Source organism: Trachypithecus francoisi, unplaced genomic scaffold (genome assembly GCF_009764315.1).
Source record: "Trachypithecus francoisi isolate TF-2019V2 unplaced genomic scaffold, Tfra_2.0 Lachesis_group11, whole genome shotgun sequence".
NCBI lineage: Eukaryota > Metazoa > Chordata > Mammalia > Primates > Cercopithecidae > Trachypithecus > Trachypithecus francoisi.
In genome coordinates, this window is record NW_022681456.1 from 28,079,905 (window position 1) to 28,101,822 (window position 21,918).

General features: G+C 35.7%; 2 protein-coding genes across 7 annotated transcripts in view; one reads left to right on the forward strand and one right to left on the reverse strand.

The window, feature by feature from the left end:
• Positions 1 to 4,500, forward strand: part of APPL2 (adaptor protein, phosphotyrosine interacting with PH domain and leucine zipper 2) — a 61,794-nt gene extending 57,294 nt beyond the window's left edge. For 2 of the 5 annotated variants that reach the window (XM_033220807.1, XM_033220808.1), the window contains 4 exons: positions 554 to 590; positions 781 to 921; positions 1,718 to 1,765; positions 3,349 to 4,500. In XM_033220807.1, the coding sequence (XP_033076698.1) occupies positions 554 to 590; positions 781 to 921; positions 1,718 to 1,765; positions 3,349 to 3,483 (361 nt within the window). In that variant the 3' untranslated portion in view covers positions 3,484 to 4,500. The remainder of the gene's footprint in view (positions 1 to 553; positions 591 to 780; positions 922 to 1,717; positions 1,766 to 3,348) is intronic. The other 3 variants (XM_033220810.1, XM_033220811.1, XM_033220809.1) reach the window with 2 other exon arrangements.
• Positions 4,501 to 8,630: 4,130 nt separating this feature from the next.
• Positions 8,631 to 21,918, reverse strand: part of WASHC4 (WASH complex subunit 4) — a 65,361-nt gene continuing 52,073 nt past the window's right edge. Inside the window, exons 27-33 of one of the 2 annotated variants that reach the window (XM_033220805.1) lie at positions 21,515 to 21,581; positions 20,992 to 21,078; positions 18,182 to 18,329; positions 15,526 to 15,622; positions 14,056 to 14,252; positions 13,631 to 13,730; positions 8,631 to 10,897 (exon numbers count right to left, since the gene is read on the reverse strand). In XM_033220805.1, the coding sequence (XP_033076696.1) occupies positions 10,830 to 10,897; positions 13,631 to 13,730; positions 14,056 to 14,252; positions 15,526 to 15,622; positions 18,182 to 18,329; positions 20,992 to 21,078; positions 21,515 to 21,581 (764 nt within the window). In that variant the 3' untranslated portion in view covers positions 8,631 to 10,829. The remainder of the gene's footprint in view (positions 10,898 to 13,630; positions 13,731 to 14,055; positions 14,253 to 15,525; positions 15,623 to 18,181; positions 18,330 to 20,991; positions 21,079 to 21,514; positions 21,582 to 21,918) is intronic. The other variant, XM_033220806.1, reaches the window with a different exon arrangement.

A 21,918-nucleotide genomic window follows, 5' to 3' on the forward strand; every position in this document is an offset into this window, starting at 1 on the left:
GACTCTGTCTCAGAATAAATAAATAGTAAATACAAAAAAAAAAAAAAGGAAATATATTCTGGAATACCTTGTTAAACATTATTCCTCTTTTACCCAAACTGAAGAGTCAAAAGCCCTTCACTATTCTCTCACCCCACCCCATCTTTTTCAAGAATGTTAAATTTAGACTAAGTTGATCTAGTGCTTCAGGGACATTAAAGTTGCCAACGGATGTTTGTTGAGAGGGAGGCTGTACAGAATATAATCCATCCATATTATATAGCAGATCTATTGAGAATTATAATGTCTTTTTGGGTAAGTTGCAGAATCCTGTGAAGGTAAATGTTCTACTTGCTATATAATCTTCCATGATAGATACCCTGAGCTTTAGCTACACAGGTTCCGTAAAGGCAGAAAGCAGGACACGTGGTCACACAGAGCTATCTTGCCTCACCCTCAAACAGGCTTTCTCTCTATTTGGGGGAATTTATTTTATTCTGGACTTCTACAAACTCTTCTAGGAATATTCAGTTTATCCAACATTTGTGATACAATGTATCTTTTAAAATTTCAGGTTGATAGATCCACAGACTCAAGTATCAAGGGCCAATGTAAGTACCTCATACAGGTTCATTAGTGATTACTCCTGAATTCACCTTTGTATCTACCTTAAACACAGCCTAGGCACTTAATAAAGATCTGCCACTAATAGGACACTTTTTCTCATGACTTTTCCAGAGAGTAACCTTGTCAGTTTTTAAATCTAGTATTGTATGATCTGTTTCCTTTTTTTCCCCCCAGTTTGAGCTTACCAGTGTCACACAATTTGCTGCTCATCAAGAAAACAAGAGACTGGTTGGTTTTGTCATCCGCATTCCAGAATCCACTGGAGAAGAATCTCTGAGTACATACATTTTTGAAAGCAACTCAGAAGGCGAAAAGGTCTCTTTTTCATGTGAAGCTCTCATAATATAAATATCTCAGTCCAAACAAGTCCATTTTAAAAGGGTTTTCTGGCATTACCTCCTTGGATATTTAGTTGATTATTCTGCATGTCTCCATCCAGGAGTTCAGATAATACCTCCTAAGAAGACCTCACTGAAAGAAAACTCGATTTAAATTTCTCTGTGGAAAATACCTACCAACCAGAATAGGGTGAATGAGGAAGAGCTCTGATGGCAAGACATATTATTTAGTCAGGATATAAGGAAATGTTGAAAGCAGTTCCCCTCGAATTTGTTCTTTAAAAAAAATTAAGGCAAAAGCTACAATAGAGAATAATTTAGTCTCAGAGAGCAAACTAAGGAAGATATTAGAAAAGTACACACAAGCTGTTGGTTTAGTATGAAAAACTTTGACTGTATTTGCGAATTAGAATTTATCACAATTAACCAATTTTTCTTTCAGTAAATTATGTTTGCCACTGTGTATACGAACATGTCATGGCTAAATACATTTAAGAGAGAAAAAAATTCCTATTAAAAACTTTAAACACTGGAATTAACCTGAGTTTCACTTACCTGGAATATTTTTTGTATGGCATAAATTGGCAACAGAGGTCAGGACAGTTGGATGCAAATGCCCCCAGCCCTATGTGATGAGTCTCCTGCAGCCAGGTCTTGTGTTCCCAAGTGGGAACAGTGAGCACAGTGACCTCACTGTACTTCAAAATCACATTTGTTCTAAAATTTTATCCTTCTCTACCTTTGCCAATCACTACTTTTCTTGTCTTTTGCAGATATGTTATGCTATTAATTTGGGAAAAGAAATTATTGAGGTTCAGAAGGTAAGATACATTCTAGTGCTGGTTTAGTAGCTACTCAAAACACATCTGTGTACACATACTAAGAGTCTTTTCAAAAAGAAAAGTGATGTTCACTGGAAAGTGTGGCCAAGTTTGGGATTTCCTTTTAAATATTCTAACCACCAGACATTTTTGATCAGCTGGTTCCATGTTCACTGTTAACACATGAGGACTTCTTATCACTGCTGGAGCTCCTGCTTCTCTGTTTTCTTGCTTGCATACTAGTTGGCTAGATCTCCTTTCTTTCAGATTAAGATGATAGATAAGGACCCACCATGTGCTCTAAGGCCTTGCTTCTCAGAGTATGATCACATGCCCCACAGACATCACCTGGGAGCTTTTAAGAAATGAGGACTCTGAGACCTCCCTGTCTTTCAGCAGCTTCTAATCTTTTGTTCATTCAGCAAATTTTTGAGAGCCTAGTTTGTATAAGAAAAGCCCTGGAATTATAGTAGTGAACAAGACAGATATAGTCCCTGCCCCCAGGGGGCTTCTAGTTCAGCAGTGTACAGAACTTTCTGCAATAATGGGAATGATTTATATCTGCATAATTTAATATGCCAATTGAATATGGTTAGTGTAACTGAGGAACTGGATTTTTAAATTTAACTCCAATTTACATAGTAACATGTAGCTAGTGGCTACCATATTAGTGCAGTTCAGTCTGTTGGAGAGGTAAGGAAGACCAAGGACTAAGGCCACATACATGAAATAATGGCAAGCACTGCAAACTAGTATTTAATGGCATTGGTCAAAAGTTGGCAGACTTTTTCTATAAAGGGCCTTTGTTTTTGGCTATCTCCCTTGCAACAAATTCAACTCTGCTATTATAAGACAAAAGCAGGCCAGACGTGGTGGCTCATGCCTGTAATCCCAGCAGTTTGGGAGGCAGAAGGAGGAGGATCACCTGAGGTCAGGAGTTCAAGACCAGCCTGGCCAACATGGTGAAACCCCATCTCTACTAAAAATACAAAAATTAGCTGGGTGTGGTGGTGCACACCTGTAGTCCCAGCTACTCGGGAGACTGAGGCACGAGAATCGTTTGAACCCGGGAGGCAAAGGTTGCAGTGAGCCGAGATCATACCACTGCACTCCAGCCTGGGCGACAGAGCGAGACTCTTGTCTCCCCTCCCCCCCAAAAAAAACATTAAAAAGCAGCAGCAGCATGGACAGTATGTAAATGGCACAGCTGTTTTCCAATAAAAATCAAGTGGTTAGCCAAATGACCATTGTTTGCCAACTTCTGGTATAGATTAAACGTGATAAAAGAAAGGAGTTTAAAGATATAGAAGACAAAAGTTATGTGAAGGAAGTTCCTCTATGGAATCTTTGGAAAGATGATATGAACTGACTACGTAAACAATATTTTGGCTCAGAGGAAAACAGTCTAGATTTTAGAAGTGACATGCCTGAGTTTGAGAAGCAAGGAGACTCAGCTGAAGGCACACATAAAAAAGTCAGGAGAAATAAGACTAGATTACACAACATATTGAAAGCCAGGCCAAAGGGGTTTAAATGCATCTTAAGCCTTTTCTTTTTTCCCTCTTAAACTCTCCTAACTTCAGGATCCAGAAGCACTGGCTCAATTAATGCTGTCCATACCACTAACCAATGATGGAAAATATGTACTGTTAAACGATCAACCAGATGACAATGATGGAAATCCAAGTGAACACAGAGGCGCAGAATCTGAAGCGTAACTCACTTGCGCCTGTAGGGAAAGAGCCAACAGGAAGGAGAGCTACCTCCTAAGGGTTTTCAACTTCTCTGACATACAGGCACACTGACCTGACTTCCGAAGGCTGACAATCGCTTGTGGAATGTCATCTTGATGCCTTGATACTGAGACTTGGGAGGGAAACTAAGAAATGGTTGGCAGCGTTCCCACCCATCTACAAATGTTCTTTTAGGTGCTTTGTGGTAAGTCTTTTTCTTAGATTGCGCTAAGATTTCTTAGATTGTTCAGCGCTCAGAACAAAAGTTTGAAAAATGCATTGTTCATATGAATGTCATCTTTTCAGTTTCCAGTATCCTTTTTAAAAAATGGCAAAAGCCTAGATTTACAGTTTGATGAACACTAAATATTTCCTATTAATATAATCTATTTTTGTATTTTACCTAAGGAGCTTTAAGTGCCTGTTGTTCTGAAAATTGTGTATTTATAATTCAGCTTATCTCATAATTGGACCTAATAGCATTTCTTTGTGCAGTTAGGTGATGAGCACTGCTTTGAGGCCCAAGCACTAGTAGAGATGCATGATGCAGGTCTAGTTGCAATAACTGTTCCAGACATCAAGCAATAAAAAAATGAATACCACAAAAGATGTTTGATTTTACAGTGGAGCCTTACTGAACCAGCATTCAGAAGTTTGAGGTCCTCCTAGGTATGAGTACTTTTAGTAGTGGATCACTGTGGACAGGGTGCAGCTCTACCAGTTCCTGTTTCTTCTGAGCCAGACCCTCCTCAAGGAAGGGACCAGTTAATTTTAAAACTCACTTGAAGCACAGCTGGTCATGGGGCTTTGTATAAAGTTCCTATTTCCACCCTGATACTTCCAATTCCTGGAACCCCAGCCCACTCCCCCATCCCTCCTCTCTACGAAACTAGTATAATGATTTTGAATCGGTACAGTGTGTTTAACTGTAACTAAGTTCAACAGACTATTATTATCTTTGTAATGAATTAACCTAGCAATAAAAATTATTCTGTTTCTTTCTTTTGTTTGTTGTTATTTTCTGGAACATCCTTGGAAGAAAACTAAAGTCAGCTCCATAGCTTTAACATTTAATTTCCCAAAAACTAGGGCACAATGAAATCACAGAGGGGATATAGTATCAAAAAATACTTCCAGTCAACATGAGTAGAATATATGATCCCATTGCTAAAATTTTTAAAGGTGTTGCTTTTAAAATGGTGGATTAATAAGTAATCCAAAATTAGGTTAACATCATAGGATCCATTTGAAATGTATACACCATAAAAGACACAGTGAGTCAGTCTAAGCCAGTGTGAAATTATGCACCATAAAATCAGTCATTGTTAACTAATGCATTACAAATTTGTATGACATAACTGCTTTAGATCAATTGGTTCTCTGACAGAGTGCAAGAGCCACAGTCCCCTGAACGTTTTTTTTTTTTTTTCTTGCTTAGACTTTTTTGGGAGAGGGGTATAATCTCACTCAAGTCCTAAACAATTATTAGTTTGAAAACTGAAACACTATACATTTCTGTATACATTTCAAATGGATCCTATGATGTTAACCTAATTTTGGAGTACAAAAGTTGTTTTATTAATCCACCATTTAAAAAGACTGCATGGCTTAAATAAGACACAAAGCATGCGCATCATTAGGGAAAAATAAAAAGACAAATTCAGTCCACTAAAACTAACTTCATCAAAAACCACCACAGAGAATGAAAACACACAACTAAACCAAAGCTACTAGCAAGCACACAAGACCAACAAAAACTTAGCATCCAGAATATATAAAATACTCCTACAGGTAGAAAGATAAATTGAAAAAAAGTCATGAAGGCATTTCATACATTAAAAAAGACAAAGTGCTCATAAACAGAAACAGACTCCTTATAGTAATCAGGAAAATGCAAATTAAAACCACAGAAACATTTTATATTCACCAGACTGCAAAAATTCAGCTGTTGGCAGAAATGGAGCCAAGGGGAATCTCCTCTGCTGCTGGGATGAAACAACAGTATGGCATTCTGTCCAGTACACTGAAAGGGCACCTGCCCTACTACCTAAGCAGTTTTACCTGCAGGTACACAGCCCAGAGAAACTCTATAAACACCTGGACCCAGGGACACGTTCAATAATGATTACAGCATCGTTGTTTACAATATCCCAAAAGTGAAAACCACCCAGATGTCATCGACAGAAGATGGCTGTATTCACGTAATGAAATGCTCAACTACAGCTATATGCATCAACATGGATGAATTTTTAAAATAATACTGAAAAAGTTACAAAAGCATAAATACCCCATTTATATTTAGTTTAAAGACAAACATAACAATATTATCAATAGTTAGGAATATACAATCAGTTGTAAAAGAAGGGAAGAGCAAGAGAATGGTTAACACCAAACCCCCACATGGTTTCCTCGGGCAGAAACTGTAGGAGCAAGGTGTTCTTAACTGATATGGTAGCTTCTTTCCAAGTGCTTTATTTTCATTCTTCAAATAGTGTAATACATATTATATACCTTGTATGCATTGAGTATTTTAAAATAATTTTAAAACTTAGAACTAGTGGATGATTTGCCCCTTTTCTCCACTTATGAAATGTGTATTAATACACATTAAAGTGCTCTGAAAGATTAACAAGTGCCATGGTAAATGAAAGGCGGGAAAAGAGGAAATGGGACCTTTTTAGAAGCTAGCTATTCTTACCAATTCCCACTTCCCAGGCTGATTTAGCCTCACATACTCATCAGACTACCCTCTTTACAGAAGAACAGGGCCTTCCTTACCTTGTCTACATCTACCTAAGCCACTTAACAAGGAATAGTTTAGATACCCACTTAAAGTCAAATACAGACTTTAGTTTCAATCGTTCCACCTAAAAGCGTAGTAACAACTAATGCTTATATGCCAAGTTTATTTCTACCTATGAGAGTACAAATAAGTAATATAGTAAGAGCTAATGTTTATAGTATATACAATAGTAGCTAATATTTACTATTTCCTTATAAAGTGCTTTATGCAAATTTAATCCTCAACCTATAAGTTACATACTGTCGTTATCATCCCATCTTTTGCACAAGGAAATGAAGCACAGAGATATTAAGGAATCTGTGCTTAGGCAGGAAATCGGGATTCAAGTTGTTCTGGCTCCACAGTCGATGCTTCTAAACACTGTGCTATATATAGATGACCTCAAGAGAGAGCCAGATACAAAGCAATCCAAATATTCCTCAATACATTAAGCTCTGACAATTCAGTAGCAGTATCAACCTAAAGCGTAATATCCTTAATACTTTGCTACCTTTTGTGCAGATTCGGAAAAGATTAAATCCTTTAATACCAATTTGATAAAGACAAGTGCTTCTAGGTATAAAAATTAACTCCTTTCCCCATTAAATGAGGGCATTATTAAAGAATGCTTGACTACATGTAGCTCTTACCTACAGAATGTATTTATAGTCTGTAGAGATGATCCAAGAATTATTGTATCAGATCTGCATCGACTGAATAAATTTCATCTACATTCCTGAGTATATCTCCACTAATGGGAAATGGAGGTATCAGGTAAACTGAATGGTAAAGAGGAGCCAAACTACTGAAAAGAAAATACTTACTTGCCCAACTTTTCTTATACATTATATATACGCTGACCTGTGTTATAAGCTGAACTCTAACTTTGCCATCACCATCTCGAGTTCACTGCCTTTGCTTAATCTCTACAGATTTCCACTTATTCTGGATTCCCTTTTTAAACTTCACATCTTTGACAGCCTATTAAAAGTATTCCGAACATCTAAAAGCCTTTGTTAAAAAAAAAAAAATGTGGCATTAAAACTTCCCTTAAAAAAGGAATGCCATCTTCTGAAACGTCTGCAATGTGAAGCTGGAAAGAAAATCCTGTTACAATTATTAAAATCAATTAAAGTCTACCTTTTACATTTAGCAGACTCAGCATGAAAGAGTAACATGAAGTATCCAATATTTTCTCATCTTTCCCACAATCTTACAAATTTACTGCCTCAGAAGAAAAAAGGAACAGCAACCAGACTTAATGATTTCTGCAGGGTAGTATTTAACAGGATTGTATCTCATCTCCAGTGTAGTATTTTGAAGGCTCTGTTGTTATTACTGTAGTCCGTGCTTATCTGAGAGGGATACGCCAAGACCCCCAGTGCATGCCTGAAACTGCAGATAGTATCTAACCATATATATACTGTGTTTTTTCCTATACACACATACCTATGATAAAGTTTAATTTATAAGTTAGGCACAGTAAGAGATTAACAATAACTAATGAAACAGAACAACTGTAACAAATACTGTCACCAATGCCACTGACAGAAGATTCATTCTTACCACAGATCTTAGCCACCCCACATACAATTTCTTTCCCGAGAGCTTGCATGTTTTCACTTAAAGTATGCAATTCCAGGCTTCCCTTATAGCATATCTGAATTGCCAGCATCACTACTCTTGCACGTTGGGGCCATTATGAAGTAAAATAAGGCTTACTGGAAGACAAACACTATTGATTTGACAACCTAGCTACCAAGTGATTCATGGGCAGGTAGCACATACAGCATGAAGATGCTGGGCAAAGGGGTGACTTACGTCCCAGGTGGGATGGAGTAGGACAGCACAAGATTTCATCATGCTACCCAGAATAATACACAAGTTGAAACTTACTGTTTCTGGAATTTTCCATTTAATATTTTCAGACCACAGCTGACCACAGGTAACTGAAACTGGAAAGTAAAACACGGATAAGGGGAGACTACTGTATTGTTTTAGTTCAACTCGGGTTTGCAAATAGCACTATAGTTATTACTAACATTAAACACTGCATACAGAATCCCTTTCCAGGATTAGGATTTAAAGTAACTTCATATTGGTTCTTTTTATTGGAAAAAAGCTCTGGAAAGATCAAAAATGCATAAAGGAAAGGAAAATACCTTTCTTTCACCTGGAATACACTGACAGAAGCCAATTTTATACTTCAAATTTTTTACCTATGTGCATGCATTTTTAAAAAAAGATTCCATAATTTCATTTCATTCAATTAAGGGGGACCCCAAAAAGGTTAATATTAAGAACTACTGGTTTATGACATTCAATTGTGAACATAAACATCCAGGGGAAGGAAATTTTCAAAATTATGTTTATTAATGTTTTAGTATACACATTATATTCTCTTAGAATTGGAGGAGAGGGAAACCCCACTCAAGTGAGGTAACAAACTTGCCATCTTTTACAAAATGTAATTAGAACTGACAATGTTATGGTTAGTCCTTAATTCCTGAGAACCTGAATTATCATTAAGTTTTCTGTGAACTTAAAACAAACGTTCACATTTATTTTTAAATTACAGTATGTCTGAAAAAATAAAACCAATGTTAATATGTTATCAAGAAAATCGAAATGTACATATGAACGTATTAGGTGTGAATATCCTGAAGCCCTGTTGCTCTGCAGTTTGACACCATTTAAATTCCTGTTTCCAAGATCTTATTTCAAATATATTAACTTATAATTTATCCAGATTGCAGTGACATTATTTTAACCTAAAGGAAAAATAGTTGTCTGTCATTTTCTTCTCAATTGTAGGTATCCAGGGAGTCAGCATGTGAACTCTATCTAGTGTTGATAATTAATTTACACGTGTAGGGATAATGAACAGAGAACATGTGATTCTCTTCTAGTAACAATTTCTATCCCTTAATAGGAGATGATTTCAGAGAAGTTAGAGAAGAAAAACAGAGAAAACAATACTGTTGCTATAAAATGATGACGAATTTGATATAATCAAATGCAAGATCATTAATATAAACTTATAATAATGAAAATATAAATTATTAATTATGCAGCATGCTTTAGGGCCATTTCTACAGTTATTATGGATTACAAATATTAAATGCCTTTAATCTATCCACTATTCATAATTCTGTAAGCCATGTTTACATAATAAACAAAAAACATTTCCTACATATTCTGTCTCTTCTGACTTTTAACAATTAAAGTATTTATCCTGGGCTGGCAAGTTACCCTGACCCTAACCAGTAAGTACAAACAGGGCATTGTACATCCATTCTAAAAGCTGGAATCAAAGAATAATGGTAGAAGCATTTGCAGGATTTATCCAAAGAAATGTTTCACAGACAAATGCAATAGAAAAAAATCAAGCATTTCCCCAAATGATGTTTGTATTAGAAAGTTTTAAACTTTTGTCTTCATTGTAAAGGTATCACTTTATTATATTTTTTAAAGGCCATGATTAACCATTTAACTAATAACTTACATACCTTTACAAAAATAAAACTAACAGCTTGCTGGGTACGAAATTTACTCAAATCTTTCTGTACTTTCAAAATCAGTAAGTGATGTTACTAGCTGTTTATTCTCACAGTGGTATTTTTTTAAAAAGCCTGAACAGTGTAATTATTAATCTGATGTCTTAAATTATACTTGATATAAAAAAAAAAGTCTACCCAAACCATCACCAAAATTTCAATTCAATCTAATGTAGAAGAAACCTGAGTTTCGATGTAGAAATAATTCATTCAATTTTTTTTCTGACATCATACATCATGCCTTCAACCAAAATAGAAGTGAAGCTTCAAACAGGACTCTATGGCTTTATCTGAATTTTCTGAGTACTAAGTAAATCTTAAATTTAAAGCAGCTGTTGGAGGTTAAATGTTCTCAAAGCAATGTAAACTAGTTATAAAATGTCTCATCAAAGACATCAGCAGCTCTTGTGAGTCACATGAAATTAACAATGAAAGAATGATCATCAGTTATACTGTACACTGAGAGTACATAAAACACTTGTGCCTCACCGCTAGTATCAAAGCCATCTTCATATATTCCTTTTATGAGAATATTGATATGTATTCTTCATGAATTTCAGGCTCATTCCTTTTGTTAAGCATGTATTTACTGGCTGTATATAGTATATGCATTGAATTTCCCATGACTTGAAATAACTATAGATCAAAGATCTATGCAAATACAAATTACAAACATGGAGATTACAAGAAATCCGAGGTGACAGTTTATGAATCTGGATTTGCCCTTTTATAACTTCACATCAAATAGAAACATCTTCTACCCTCAAGTCCAGGCAAAAATCCAATTTTAAAATCTCATTCTCAACCTTTGAAAGTAGAGCCTTTGGAAACGGAAAGGACTTCACTTTAAAGCACTGCCTTTAAGAGCTGTAACATCTATTTTCCAGAGATGTGACCCAGGAAACAATTCATCAATAGTTTATCCATTCCACTGGCAAAAGTTTTTAACAATTCTGACGATTTCATCATATGTGCAGTGAATACCATTGGTATCATTTCACAACAGGATCAGCAGACACAGCGCTGTCGGACAGGTCTCCGTTGCTTGTTTTAGTTTCTTCTGAAAGCATGAGTGAAGATAATAATGGATATTTATGTTCATTTTTAAACAATAAATTAAGAAGTAAAAAAAATTTGGGAAGAGCTATATTGCCAAACTTCAAATTACAGTTGCATCCATCAAATGTTTCTCTAACATCACAAATTATACCTTGTTTATATTTTAAAATTTTTTTAAATCTAGGCTAAACACTGCAATTGTTTCCACTGGTTTTTAATGAAGGTGGAGTTGAAGGAGTTCAGAACTGCATTGGGGTGGGGTTTCAAACCACATGGACTCTTTCGTCCTGAGGAATCTTGACATTGCTGGTCTAAGAAAGGCCTGCTGCCCTCAACGCCAGTTCCTCTAGCTGGACCAAGAAAGGACCATTATAGTATGCTGTCATTCCTGGTAGAATATGGCTGCAAACTCACATATCAAAACTATCCAGAATGAATAACTTTCCATTTGTATTTATAACTTATTATAATAAATTATATGTAATATATATTATATTATTTCTTAAAATAATTTTAAATGAAGCAGGTTTTCACTGTTTTTGACAGAATGAATTCCTGGCATTTTGTGCAAAATGTCGTGTGTTCATATTTCATTAACAGACAAAGACTGTTTGACTAATGTATTCAGAAACTGACTATATCTCTGAGCAATCTTTAGCTGAAATAGTCTTAGAACAGTGATGTGAGTGATATATAACAACTGCAACCCAGGAGAGTTCCTTAAGAGGTACAGGCCAAAGCAAGAAATCCCACTGCCATGAGACCGAAGGACTGTTTGTTTTGTTTTAATGCTTTAGCCTGAAAGCAAATGTCCAATTGACCTGCAGTTTTCCCAGTCACATGGGCTGGGGGAAAGGTCTGGCATCATGAAACACATGAGCAGAACTGAGGCAATAACTGAGTTTCTTCATAATTTTTTTTTTTTTTTTGAGACGGAGTCTCACTCTGTCACCCGGGCGCTGGAGTGCAGTGGCTGGATCGCAGCTCACTGCAAGCTCCGCCCCCTGGGTTCACGCCATTCTCCTGCCTCAGCCTCCGGAGTAGCTGGGACTACAGGCGCCCGCCACATTGCCCCGTTAGTTTTTTGTGTGTGTGTGTTTTTTTTTTTTTTAGTAGAGACAGGGTTTCACCGTGTTAGCCAGGATGGTCTCGATCTCCTGACCTTGTGATCCGCCCGTCTCGGCCTCCCAAAGTGCTGGGATTACAGGCTTGAGCCACCGCGCCCGGCCTCTTTATAATTTATATTGATTCAAATTCTTTCAAGTGGCTTAGCTAATTTATCCTTGACAATGAACACAAATGTATGTATAAATTTTCATTTAATACTGAATATCTTCCGGATTAATAAGCTGAAACAAATTTTTCAAGCATATTTAGTCTAGATTCAAAAAATGCCTGGATATGCACCTAGTAAGTAATATTAGTAAGTAATATTTAATTTATGCAACAATGTCAAGAAATAAGGTAGTTCATCTAAGTGGTCTATCCAAATGAGTCACCTCTATATATATAAAGAAAAAAGGTATATTTAAAAAATTAACGTGGGCCGGGCGTGGTGGCTCAAGCCTGTAATCCCAGCACTTTGGGAGGCCGAGATGGGCGGATCACAAGGTCAGGAGATCGAGACCATCCTGGCGAACACAGTGAAACCCCGTCTCTACTAAAAATACAAAAAACTAGCCGGGCGAGGTGGCGGCGCCTGTAGTCCCAGCTACTTGGGAGACTGAGGCAGGAGAATGACGGGAACCCGGGAGGCGGAGCTTGCAGTGAGCTGAGATCTGGCCACCGCACTCCAGCCTGGGCGACAGAGCAAGACTCCGCCTCAAAAAAAAAAAAAAAAAATTAACGTAAGATTAACAAAAAACATCTTGTTTTATGAAGAGCTTTTTATCTTGATTTATGAAAACGTCATGAAACAAGACAAAAAGGAGACTAGTAAACATGAAAATTATAAGGGTCAATTAGTTGCTGTATCTACTATTGATCTTCCAAGCAAAGAGAAATGTACACTATACGATTTCCATGACAGAAAAAGGGAAACATCTGTTCCTCAGAGAAGACGATTATTCCTAAATTTCAAATCTGAGAGAAATATAACATGGGGACGTTATATATGAAACACTGAGCAATGCTCTTATGCCTTAAAAAGTATAGATTCCTTTCCACCATCCTACACAGAATACAATGGACAGAATCCTTTCCTTAATGACTGAAGATCACTGAAATCACTATCAGTTATTATGGCTATATTGCCTGAGTCTCCAGGGCCTGACTATGAAAGAAGCAGAATGCTATTTACTACGATTAAATAGCCCCTATGATTTTACACTTCTTTAATCATCTGTCCCATCTCATTCAGTCAACATCAGTCATCAGCAGCTCTGCCTGCAGCAACATTTAGCTGTCCTCCTCTAATTTGTTCCTTCAAATCTAATACAGTTTGAGCCATGAAAGAAAAACCAAACTTGTGAAAAGTATATTTAAATTAAAAGCAGATGATCCTGAACAAGGGCTTAAAGGGTTACCAAGTGTGAAATGCATAAACTATACAAATTCCTTTTCAATTTCACACAAGATCTATATAGGCTTTACATTTTTTAAAAGACTTCTTGCTAGGTCTGTGTTATTTTCCAAAAGGACAAAGGAGCTAGATGTCTGACCAAATAAAATGGTACATTACTATCTACTACTCAAGACATTTATTGGTCTTTCCAAATTTAAACCACTCACTGACCTTCCTTCTCTTTCTTTTCTTGGTTTTCTTCGGCCGCAGTCTTGTCTGCTCTGAAGAAAATTCTTGCACTGCTCAGTGAGAAATACAGCAATTCAAATTCCTAAGGTAAATTTTAAAAATTTGAAATAAAAACCAAAAATAATTATTATGGAAAAATACCAAAAATAATGCATTTTTATGCCTCTTATTATTTTTAAAAGCTCTAGTGGAAACCATAAATACAGAAATTGAAATAAGTAGCCCGCCTGTTTTTAAGATCTGAGTCAAATGGCTTCCAAATAGCATTCATTTTAAAATATAATCTTTTTGCCACTATTCATTTCACTTGTGAAAATGGGGGTTTCTATATGACTTCTGCTTTTCAGACATTAAGTCATGATAGCAAACAGTAAGTCAAAGCAGATGTGACTCTTAGGCTCCTCTACCTGTAGATAGACATCCAGTCGCTTTTGAGTGAGATTCATGGTTTGTAAGAGTTTTTCATCTTGACTGGCCGACTGCACATTCTGTTGCTTAGCAACTGCTCTTATCTCCTTCAGGTATTTCTCTCTAACAGACTGGAACCAGTGAAGTGAGTCAAACTCCCGGTACTGATCCAAAAGCTTTAGAATGTAAGCCACACCTGCAGGCATCAGCAAAACTAAGGTTAAATTATAGTGAGTACAGAAGTCATATTCTACTCCTTCATCAGTAATTCCTAACACTAAACATTTTGAGTAGTAATTCCTAGCATTTTAAGTTTGTTCCCTTTCAAGTTACATTCTACAGCATAAATGAATGACAGGTTTAACAAAATGGCTTAATCCCGCTTTAAAAACAATGTAGAAGTATAACAAACTAAAGACAAGTCAATTAAGAAGAAAACAAAGGCCGGGCGCGGTGGCTCAAGCCTGTAATCCCAGCACTTTGGGAGGCCGAGACGGGATCGCGAGGTCAGGAGATCGAGACCATCCGGGCTAACACGGCGAAACCCCGTCTCTACTAAAAAATACAAAAAACTAGCCAGGCGACGTGGCGGGCGCCTGTAGTCCCAGCTACTCGGGAGGCTGAGGCAGGAGAATGGCATAAACTCGGGAGGCGGAGCTTGCAGTGAGCTGAGATCCGGCCACTGCACTCCAGCCTGGGCGACAGAGCGAGACTCCGTCTCAAATAAAAAAAAAAAAAAAAGAAGAAGAAGAAAACAAATAACTACCATGGCCATATAAATCACCTGGAGAAACGATATAGCTGTAAGGGTAAAGAATAAAAATTTCCATGACTGGTGCCTATAATCCCAATACTTTGGGAGGCTAAGGCTAGAGGACTTCTTTAGCCCAGGAGTTCAAGACCAACCTCGGCAACATAGTGAGACTCCTGTCTCTAAAAAAAAAAAATTTTTTTTAATTAGCCAGATGTGGCGATGCATGCCTGTAGTCCCAGATACCTGGGAGGCTGAGGTGGGAGGATCGCTTGCATCCAGGAGGTCAAGCCTGCAGTGAACCATGACTGCACCATTGCACTCCAGTCTGGCTGACAGAGCAAGACCCTGCCTCAAAAAGAAAGGAAAAAAACAAAAACAATTCGACTGCTAAAAAGTTGGCAGCTGAGGAAGCTACAAGGAAACCAGAGAAACTAAATATAAGATGTCAAAACTGTACAACCCCAACAAAAACAAAGCCTAAATATTAAGCCAAAGTAAACAAGTGATTAGCAATACTAAGAAGGCATTAAGTAAGTTATAAACTAGAGAAAACAAGTATTGTCAATCACATATTCCAGCTAAAAACATAGTAAAAAAAAGCTCATGAAAAATAAATCTATAAAGAATATATAGACCTATTCTCAAGCAAATGTTTCTAAGAATCCATTACAAGGTCAACATAAAATTAATGGAAAAACAATTCCATTAAACTTACCCATGGCAAAGCCATCATCAGTAAAGGCAGCTCCAATTTTATTTTTTTTATTCAGTTTTTCCTTGCAACTAATGGAATGCTCTACAAAGTTCAGGGTCTAAAAAGATGTAACAAGATGTCAGAAAAACAATTTTACTAAGAAAATCTTCAGAATTCCTAAAACAGACATTTCAAAAATTATAAATAGAATCACTATAAATAGAATAGAATAGAATCTAGGTTCCAGTCCTTTTCATCTGAAACATTTGCCTTAGATGCCCTCTTGGTGAAGATACAAGCTATACAACTATATCTTCATTGCTCTCCTTTCCAAGTCCTTTAAATATGGGCACTCCCTCAATCACTACTTAACCCAAGAACAGTGCCTTGTATATCTCATTATAAAATATGATGCACATTTTACAGAGAAGGACACTGAGGTTTGGGAGATTTATTATCTCACCCAAAGTCATATATTAAGTGAACCTGGAGTTAGCAAAGTAGGCCTGCTTTACTTCAAAGCACAAATACTCTTAAAAACACAGGCAAGACAGTCCTTACTCACACCTACCTAATTCATTCGAAAATACTATTTCTTTTCATGTTCTTAAGTGTGAAGTCCTCAAAACAGTACGTCTCTTGAAAATACAGCTCTTCCAAAATGCCTTATCTAATCATATCTTTTATTCAACAAAGATTTACTGAAGCTTACAATATAACAGCATTATTAAGTACTTATGATTAAACAAATGATTACTATCTAGAGTCCACAGTCTAGAGCAACACTGTTGGCAGGGACAGAAATGTGTATCTGCACCATCCAGTACATACAGTAAGCCACTAATCACAAGCGGCCACAGAACACTTGAAATGAGGCTAGTGTGACTGACAAGCTGAATTTTTAATTTTTAAAAAAGTATTTTTATTTTTTTCGCCCTGCCTTATGATTTTATGAAATTTTAATCAAAGTAGCCACATGTGACTACACATGGATAGCACAGCTCTAGAAGAGTAAATGCAGAAGTGTTTAAAAACTAATTATGATATACAGTGTGCTAAGCCTACACTGGAAACAAAACCAAGTTTCATTTTTTTGACTGTGGAACTTATTCAGCAATTAATCACCTACTTGTGAATTTTTCATCAATCATTAATTCAATCTTTTTTAGAAATCTCATTTATGCTTGTCTTTTTTCTGGAACTACACTACAAACTCAAGTACAAGAACAGGATTCTGTACTTCTTTGTAGTGCTCTTAATCCACTGTTTTCTCCATCACTAAGCGACTTCTGACAACTGCCTTGTAAAACTCCAGACTTTTCTCTAAGCTTACCAATGGGTTCACTGCTGTCTACAATGGTTTGAGTACATTGCCCTTCAAATTAAAAAAATATGGTGAGAACTCACTCCAAGTTAACTATAGTATTACCAAATAAAACACTCTCCCCTCCAGTTTGACACCATCTTAAGATGAAAAGATTCTTATCAGATGAATATGAACATTTTTTGCTATATCACAGTTAAAATACAATTATGATAGAAAATTAACAAATGTATAAAAGAAACAAAATTCATGGAAAAAAGCTGTTTACAGGCTATTGGTTACTTTCAATAGGTAATAATGGTTTTAATACGTAAGGAGATGTGTTAACAACTTGGGCAGCAATATGAAAAGTCACTATTCTTGATCAAAATTAAATTTAATAAAGAGCTTCAACTGCTGGGTGATATTTAGATTTTTAAAGCTATCTACTTACAATTTTTTTTAAACCTTATAGGAACCTTTAAGCAAAAACCACTCTTTATTACTATTTTATACCTCTTAAACTCTTAACTCCATTTTCCCTAATGGAACAGCTGTTTTTATAATGCAATTTTTGATAACTTGAACTACTTTTAGATAGCAACTATAGAGTTAGAGCAAGAACACATTAAGAAGCATTAAAAATTTAGTCTACATGTTAGTATTTACTACTGAAGAGAGAGAAGTTATCTTGAAACAAGATGCTTTAAGAAATGTGTTAGAAAAAACTATAGTAACAACTAGTCTACATTAAGCACTTAAAATGATTATATATTAATAATTCTGCCCAAAGATTCTATGGCATATACTCATGTAACTTAAAAAACACTCAAATTTCTCCAGTAATTATTTTAAAAAATAAGAATCTATCTTAGGCCACACGTGGTGGCTCATGCCTGTAATCTCAGCACTTTGGGAGGCCGAGGCAAGAGGACTGCTTGAGTCCAGGAGTTCAAGACCAGCTTGGGTAACATAGTGAGACTCTGTATCTTAAAAAGAAAAAAAAAATTACAAAAATTAGGCATGGTGGTGCACACCTGTAGTCCCAGCTACTAGGGAGGCTGAGGCAGGAGGCTGGCTTGAGCCCAGGAGGTCAAGCCTGAGTAAGCCATGATCACACCACCGTACTCCAACCTGGGTGACAGGGCAAGACCCCATCTCAGAAGAAAAAAAAAAATCTAACGATAAGTCAGTGTCCTTCAGCACAGCTAACAAGTAAAAATTCTATGTCACATTCACTGAGATCACATTTAGTTTTATATACAACAAGGATATTAATAGTGTAGTCTGTATGCATTTCATGTTACAAAGAAACCAGATCTATTCGTTCATATTTCTTTTTAAAAATTCATTTTAGGTTCTGGAAATACTCACCAGAGGGGGAACAATTATATAGAAATTTCGGAGATGTATATTCTTTGGCCTTCGAAATTCTGGAGCAAAAACATCTACAAGCATTTTGAAATATTCTGTGCCTTCAGCAGAATTTCGTGTGTGATCACTGAGGACTGAATCCAAATGCCTAAAAAGCAAAAAATTATTTGGTTCCTTTCTCAAAAGAAGTATGGCTTTGAAAAAAAAAAAAAATCCATCTCTCATTAATTTACAAAAGAACATTCAAAAAGCAGGAAACACTATAAGACACTTCTAAGAAAATTTTCTTGGAGTTCAGAATAAACTCATTTTCTTACGGACAGAAAACTGATCAATATTAGTAAATTTAGTCCCAAAAATAGACTATTAGAACATCTTGGGACTTAAAATAATAGTTCCGTATTTCTTCTTCCCACAGTAAGGCCTGTAGAACTCCTCTTCATTGTAAATAATTTCCTCTTCCCCTTAAATCTCTAACGTTTCTCCTACATTCCCTTACCTCAACTTAAACCTGGCTCTCTTTTCAAGAACTCAGTTTCCCTCTCAATCTTCAAAAACATCAGCTGCTTTTTCTCCTGCATCCCTCATGTACAGCTACTACCACTTTCAATTATTCCTCCACCACTGTAAGGAAGAAATCTTCCTTTATGACGCACATAATCCAGCTATATCTAACTACCCAAATACTCAACTACTTCCTCCTAACAGCAGACCCTTTTAACCACTGTCCTGCAATTACGCAGGATTAGGATGCCTGCTCCAGGTCTCTACTGTCTATGCAGATAATCTATTCATTATTGTGACCCTACATTTCCTTGACTTCAATCAACCACTCCCTTGCACCAATCTGGATCTTGCAATTAGCAATCAGCTTTACCCTAGAGATCTTATAAGACAATATCCTACTCTCTGATTTCCTCACATTGCTTCAAAATATTTTTCAAATAGTGAACAGTTTTGGAGTGAATGGCATCATTTAACATAAGGTAAAGGTCTGATCCTTTCCTTTGAGATACACACCACAAACTAAACAATTTTCAGGCACATGACTTCAAACAGCTTAACTTTGCACATGGCTTATGTAATTTGGCAAAGAGCTAAGCTATCTAACAGACTATTCTAGAACAAAGCTTTTGTGCTGGGGCCTTATTCTCATAGAAATGCATGCATTTTCCCATATACTTCCTGTTTTAAAAAAATTTCAAGTCTATCAAAAAGTTAAAATATAGTATAATGAACATCTGTAAACCCTTCAACTAGATTCACCACTTGTTAACATTTTGACACAACTGTTTTCTCTATTTTTCTGAAACACTTGAAAGTTGTGGACCTTTTATCACTTAGTCCATTAATGCTTTGGCATGAATCTATTAAGAATGAAAACATTTTTCTACAAAGCCACAAAACACTGTTATACCCAAGAATAAAATACAGTATTAACTAATATACAATGCATGTTCAAATCTCCCCCAGTTATTCCTCAAATGTCCTTTACAGCTATTTCTGTCCTTATCTAGGATACGATTAAGTATCACCCATTACATATGATTATCAGGTCTCTTTATTCTCCTAATCCAGAACAATTTCCTTATATTTTTTGTCCACGCCAAATGTTTCATAAAATGCTCACATTCTAAATTTTTCAGGGCATTTCCTCCTAATAAATTCAGGATAAACACTTCTGGCAAGAATACAAACTAGGTACTTGTCATTACACTGCATCAAGAGGCCACATAACATCTGTCTGCCCCATTACTGGTGATGCTAAGTTTGATCACTTGGCCAAGGTGGAATATATTTCTCCACTGTAAAGACAGTTTTCTCCTTTGTAATTAATAAGCAATTTTATGAGATGAATTACTGAATGAATCCTGTTCTCTAAAAACTTTTCACCTAATGTTTTAGAAACCACTGGGGATTCTTGCTTGATTTCAAGTATTACAGTGATGGTTATAATTCCCCCCCTAAATTTAACATGCATTCTTCCATAAAGAAATGACTTTCATTCTCTTATCATTATGATCTTCTGATAACCCTTCTTATCATTATGACTCATTGATTCTTTTTTATTCAACAGATTTTTATCTATCATTATTCTTTTTTATCAAATTGTCTCCCCTTTGCCCAGGGGTGCCCCTTCATGCCTGATTCAATAACCTGCTATAAGTATGAATAAAACATAGTTTTCTAAACATATCCTTAGCAATTCTGCATGCCTCTCATTTTATGTTACAATATTACAACTGACTCAAGTCCTGCACTGTTCAGTAAGATAGACATTAGCTATTTAAATTTAAATTAAGATAAAATGTATACTTCAATTCCCCAGTCACATTTGCCATATTTTAAGTGTTTACCAGCCATATATGGTAGTGGCTACAGTGCTGCTACAGATTACATACACGAAGGGACCGGCATTCTAGAATACTGTTGGTGAAGAGAAATATTTTAAAAAGTAAAAAGAAAACAGGTGAAATGAATTTTATGATTGAGGTATTTGGCATTCCTCCTTTTATATTAAATCTTCAAGATTAGTTATGTACTTTATACTTGAGCACATCTCAATTTGGATCAGCCAAATTTTAGGTGCTCAAGAGCCATGTATGGCTAGTGGCTGAAATACTGGACAGCATGTTCTAGAAGCTGGAAAGGTCTCAGAATACTGAAGTCTTAAAAATTATACTTCATAAACTGAGACCATAATTTTGTATAATAAAAACAGTGGCATATAAATTACATATTATCCTCTAGTCTTCTGTTCAGAATGTTTTTTATAAACACACTTTTTTATATTTCCAAATTTAGATTACCTTGCTGCTTTTAACGTTTCTTCTGCAAGACCTTCTTCTTTTACCAGTTCTTCAAAATTTACAATATCTTCAAGATCAGGAACAAATCTACATGAGAATTTGGGAAGGCATGTATTAGGTCAAGTAAAATATGTACAATTGACAGATATGAAAGTGGTACTGCAGGACACTAAAATTTTCAACTATGTATTTAGAAACAACTGCATTTCAGTAATATTATTCATATCACCACTTTAGGTCCAAATTGAATTTTAGATATGAATATTTTAATCCTTAAAATCATGTAATCTTTACATGCATTCATAAATATTGATAAATTAACTATAACCTTAAGAGAAATATTTTCTGAAGTCTGCTGCAGTCTTAAAATTTGAGAAAAATCTAGAATAGTTTTCTTCCATATTTTATCTCAAAATATATCAAGAACAAACACCTTATCTACAATATCATTTGTAACAACTATTTAATGGACATAATTTTTAAAATGGCATAAACAAGGCAAAAATGATGTTTGCATCCATACCTAATGGCATTGCTGCTACAATGAAGACCACCAGATCTTATCATTCGTACATAGCCCATAGCATTACCTTAAAAACCACACAAAAAAATCAGATATTTATATAAATAACTCTAAATTCTAATAGGAATATAGTTATATACAGTAGTAAATTACAAGGTTTCTACTCCTAAGTACCAAAATATTTTGCTATATTTTTCTTCAGTTCTTGTTCCATAAAAAGTAAAACTGTCACATATTCCTACACTCAAAATATATACATACTTATATACAACTATATTAAATATTTAAAAATAAACATTACTTTCATTTGCTAAACTAAAATCATTAAATGCTGACTACATTAAAATGGTCAAACTTAAAATTATAATATCAATAATTTCTCCACTCTTACAATGAGATTCAAT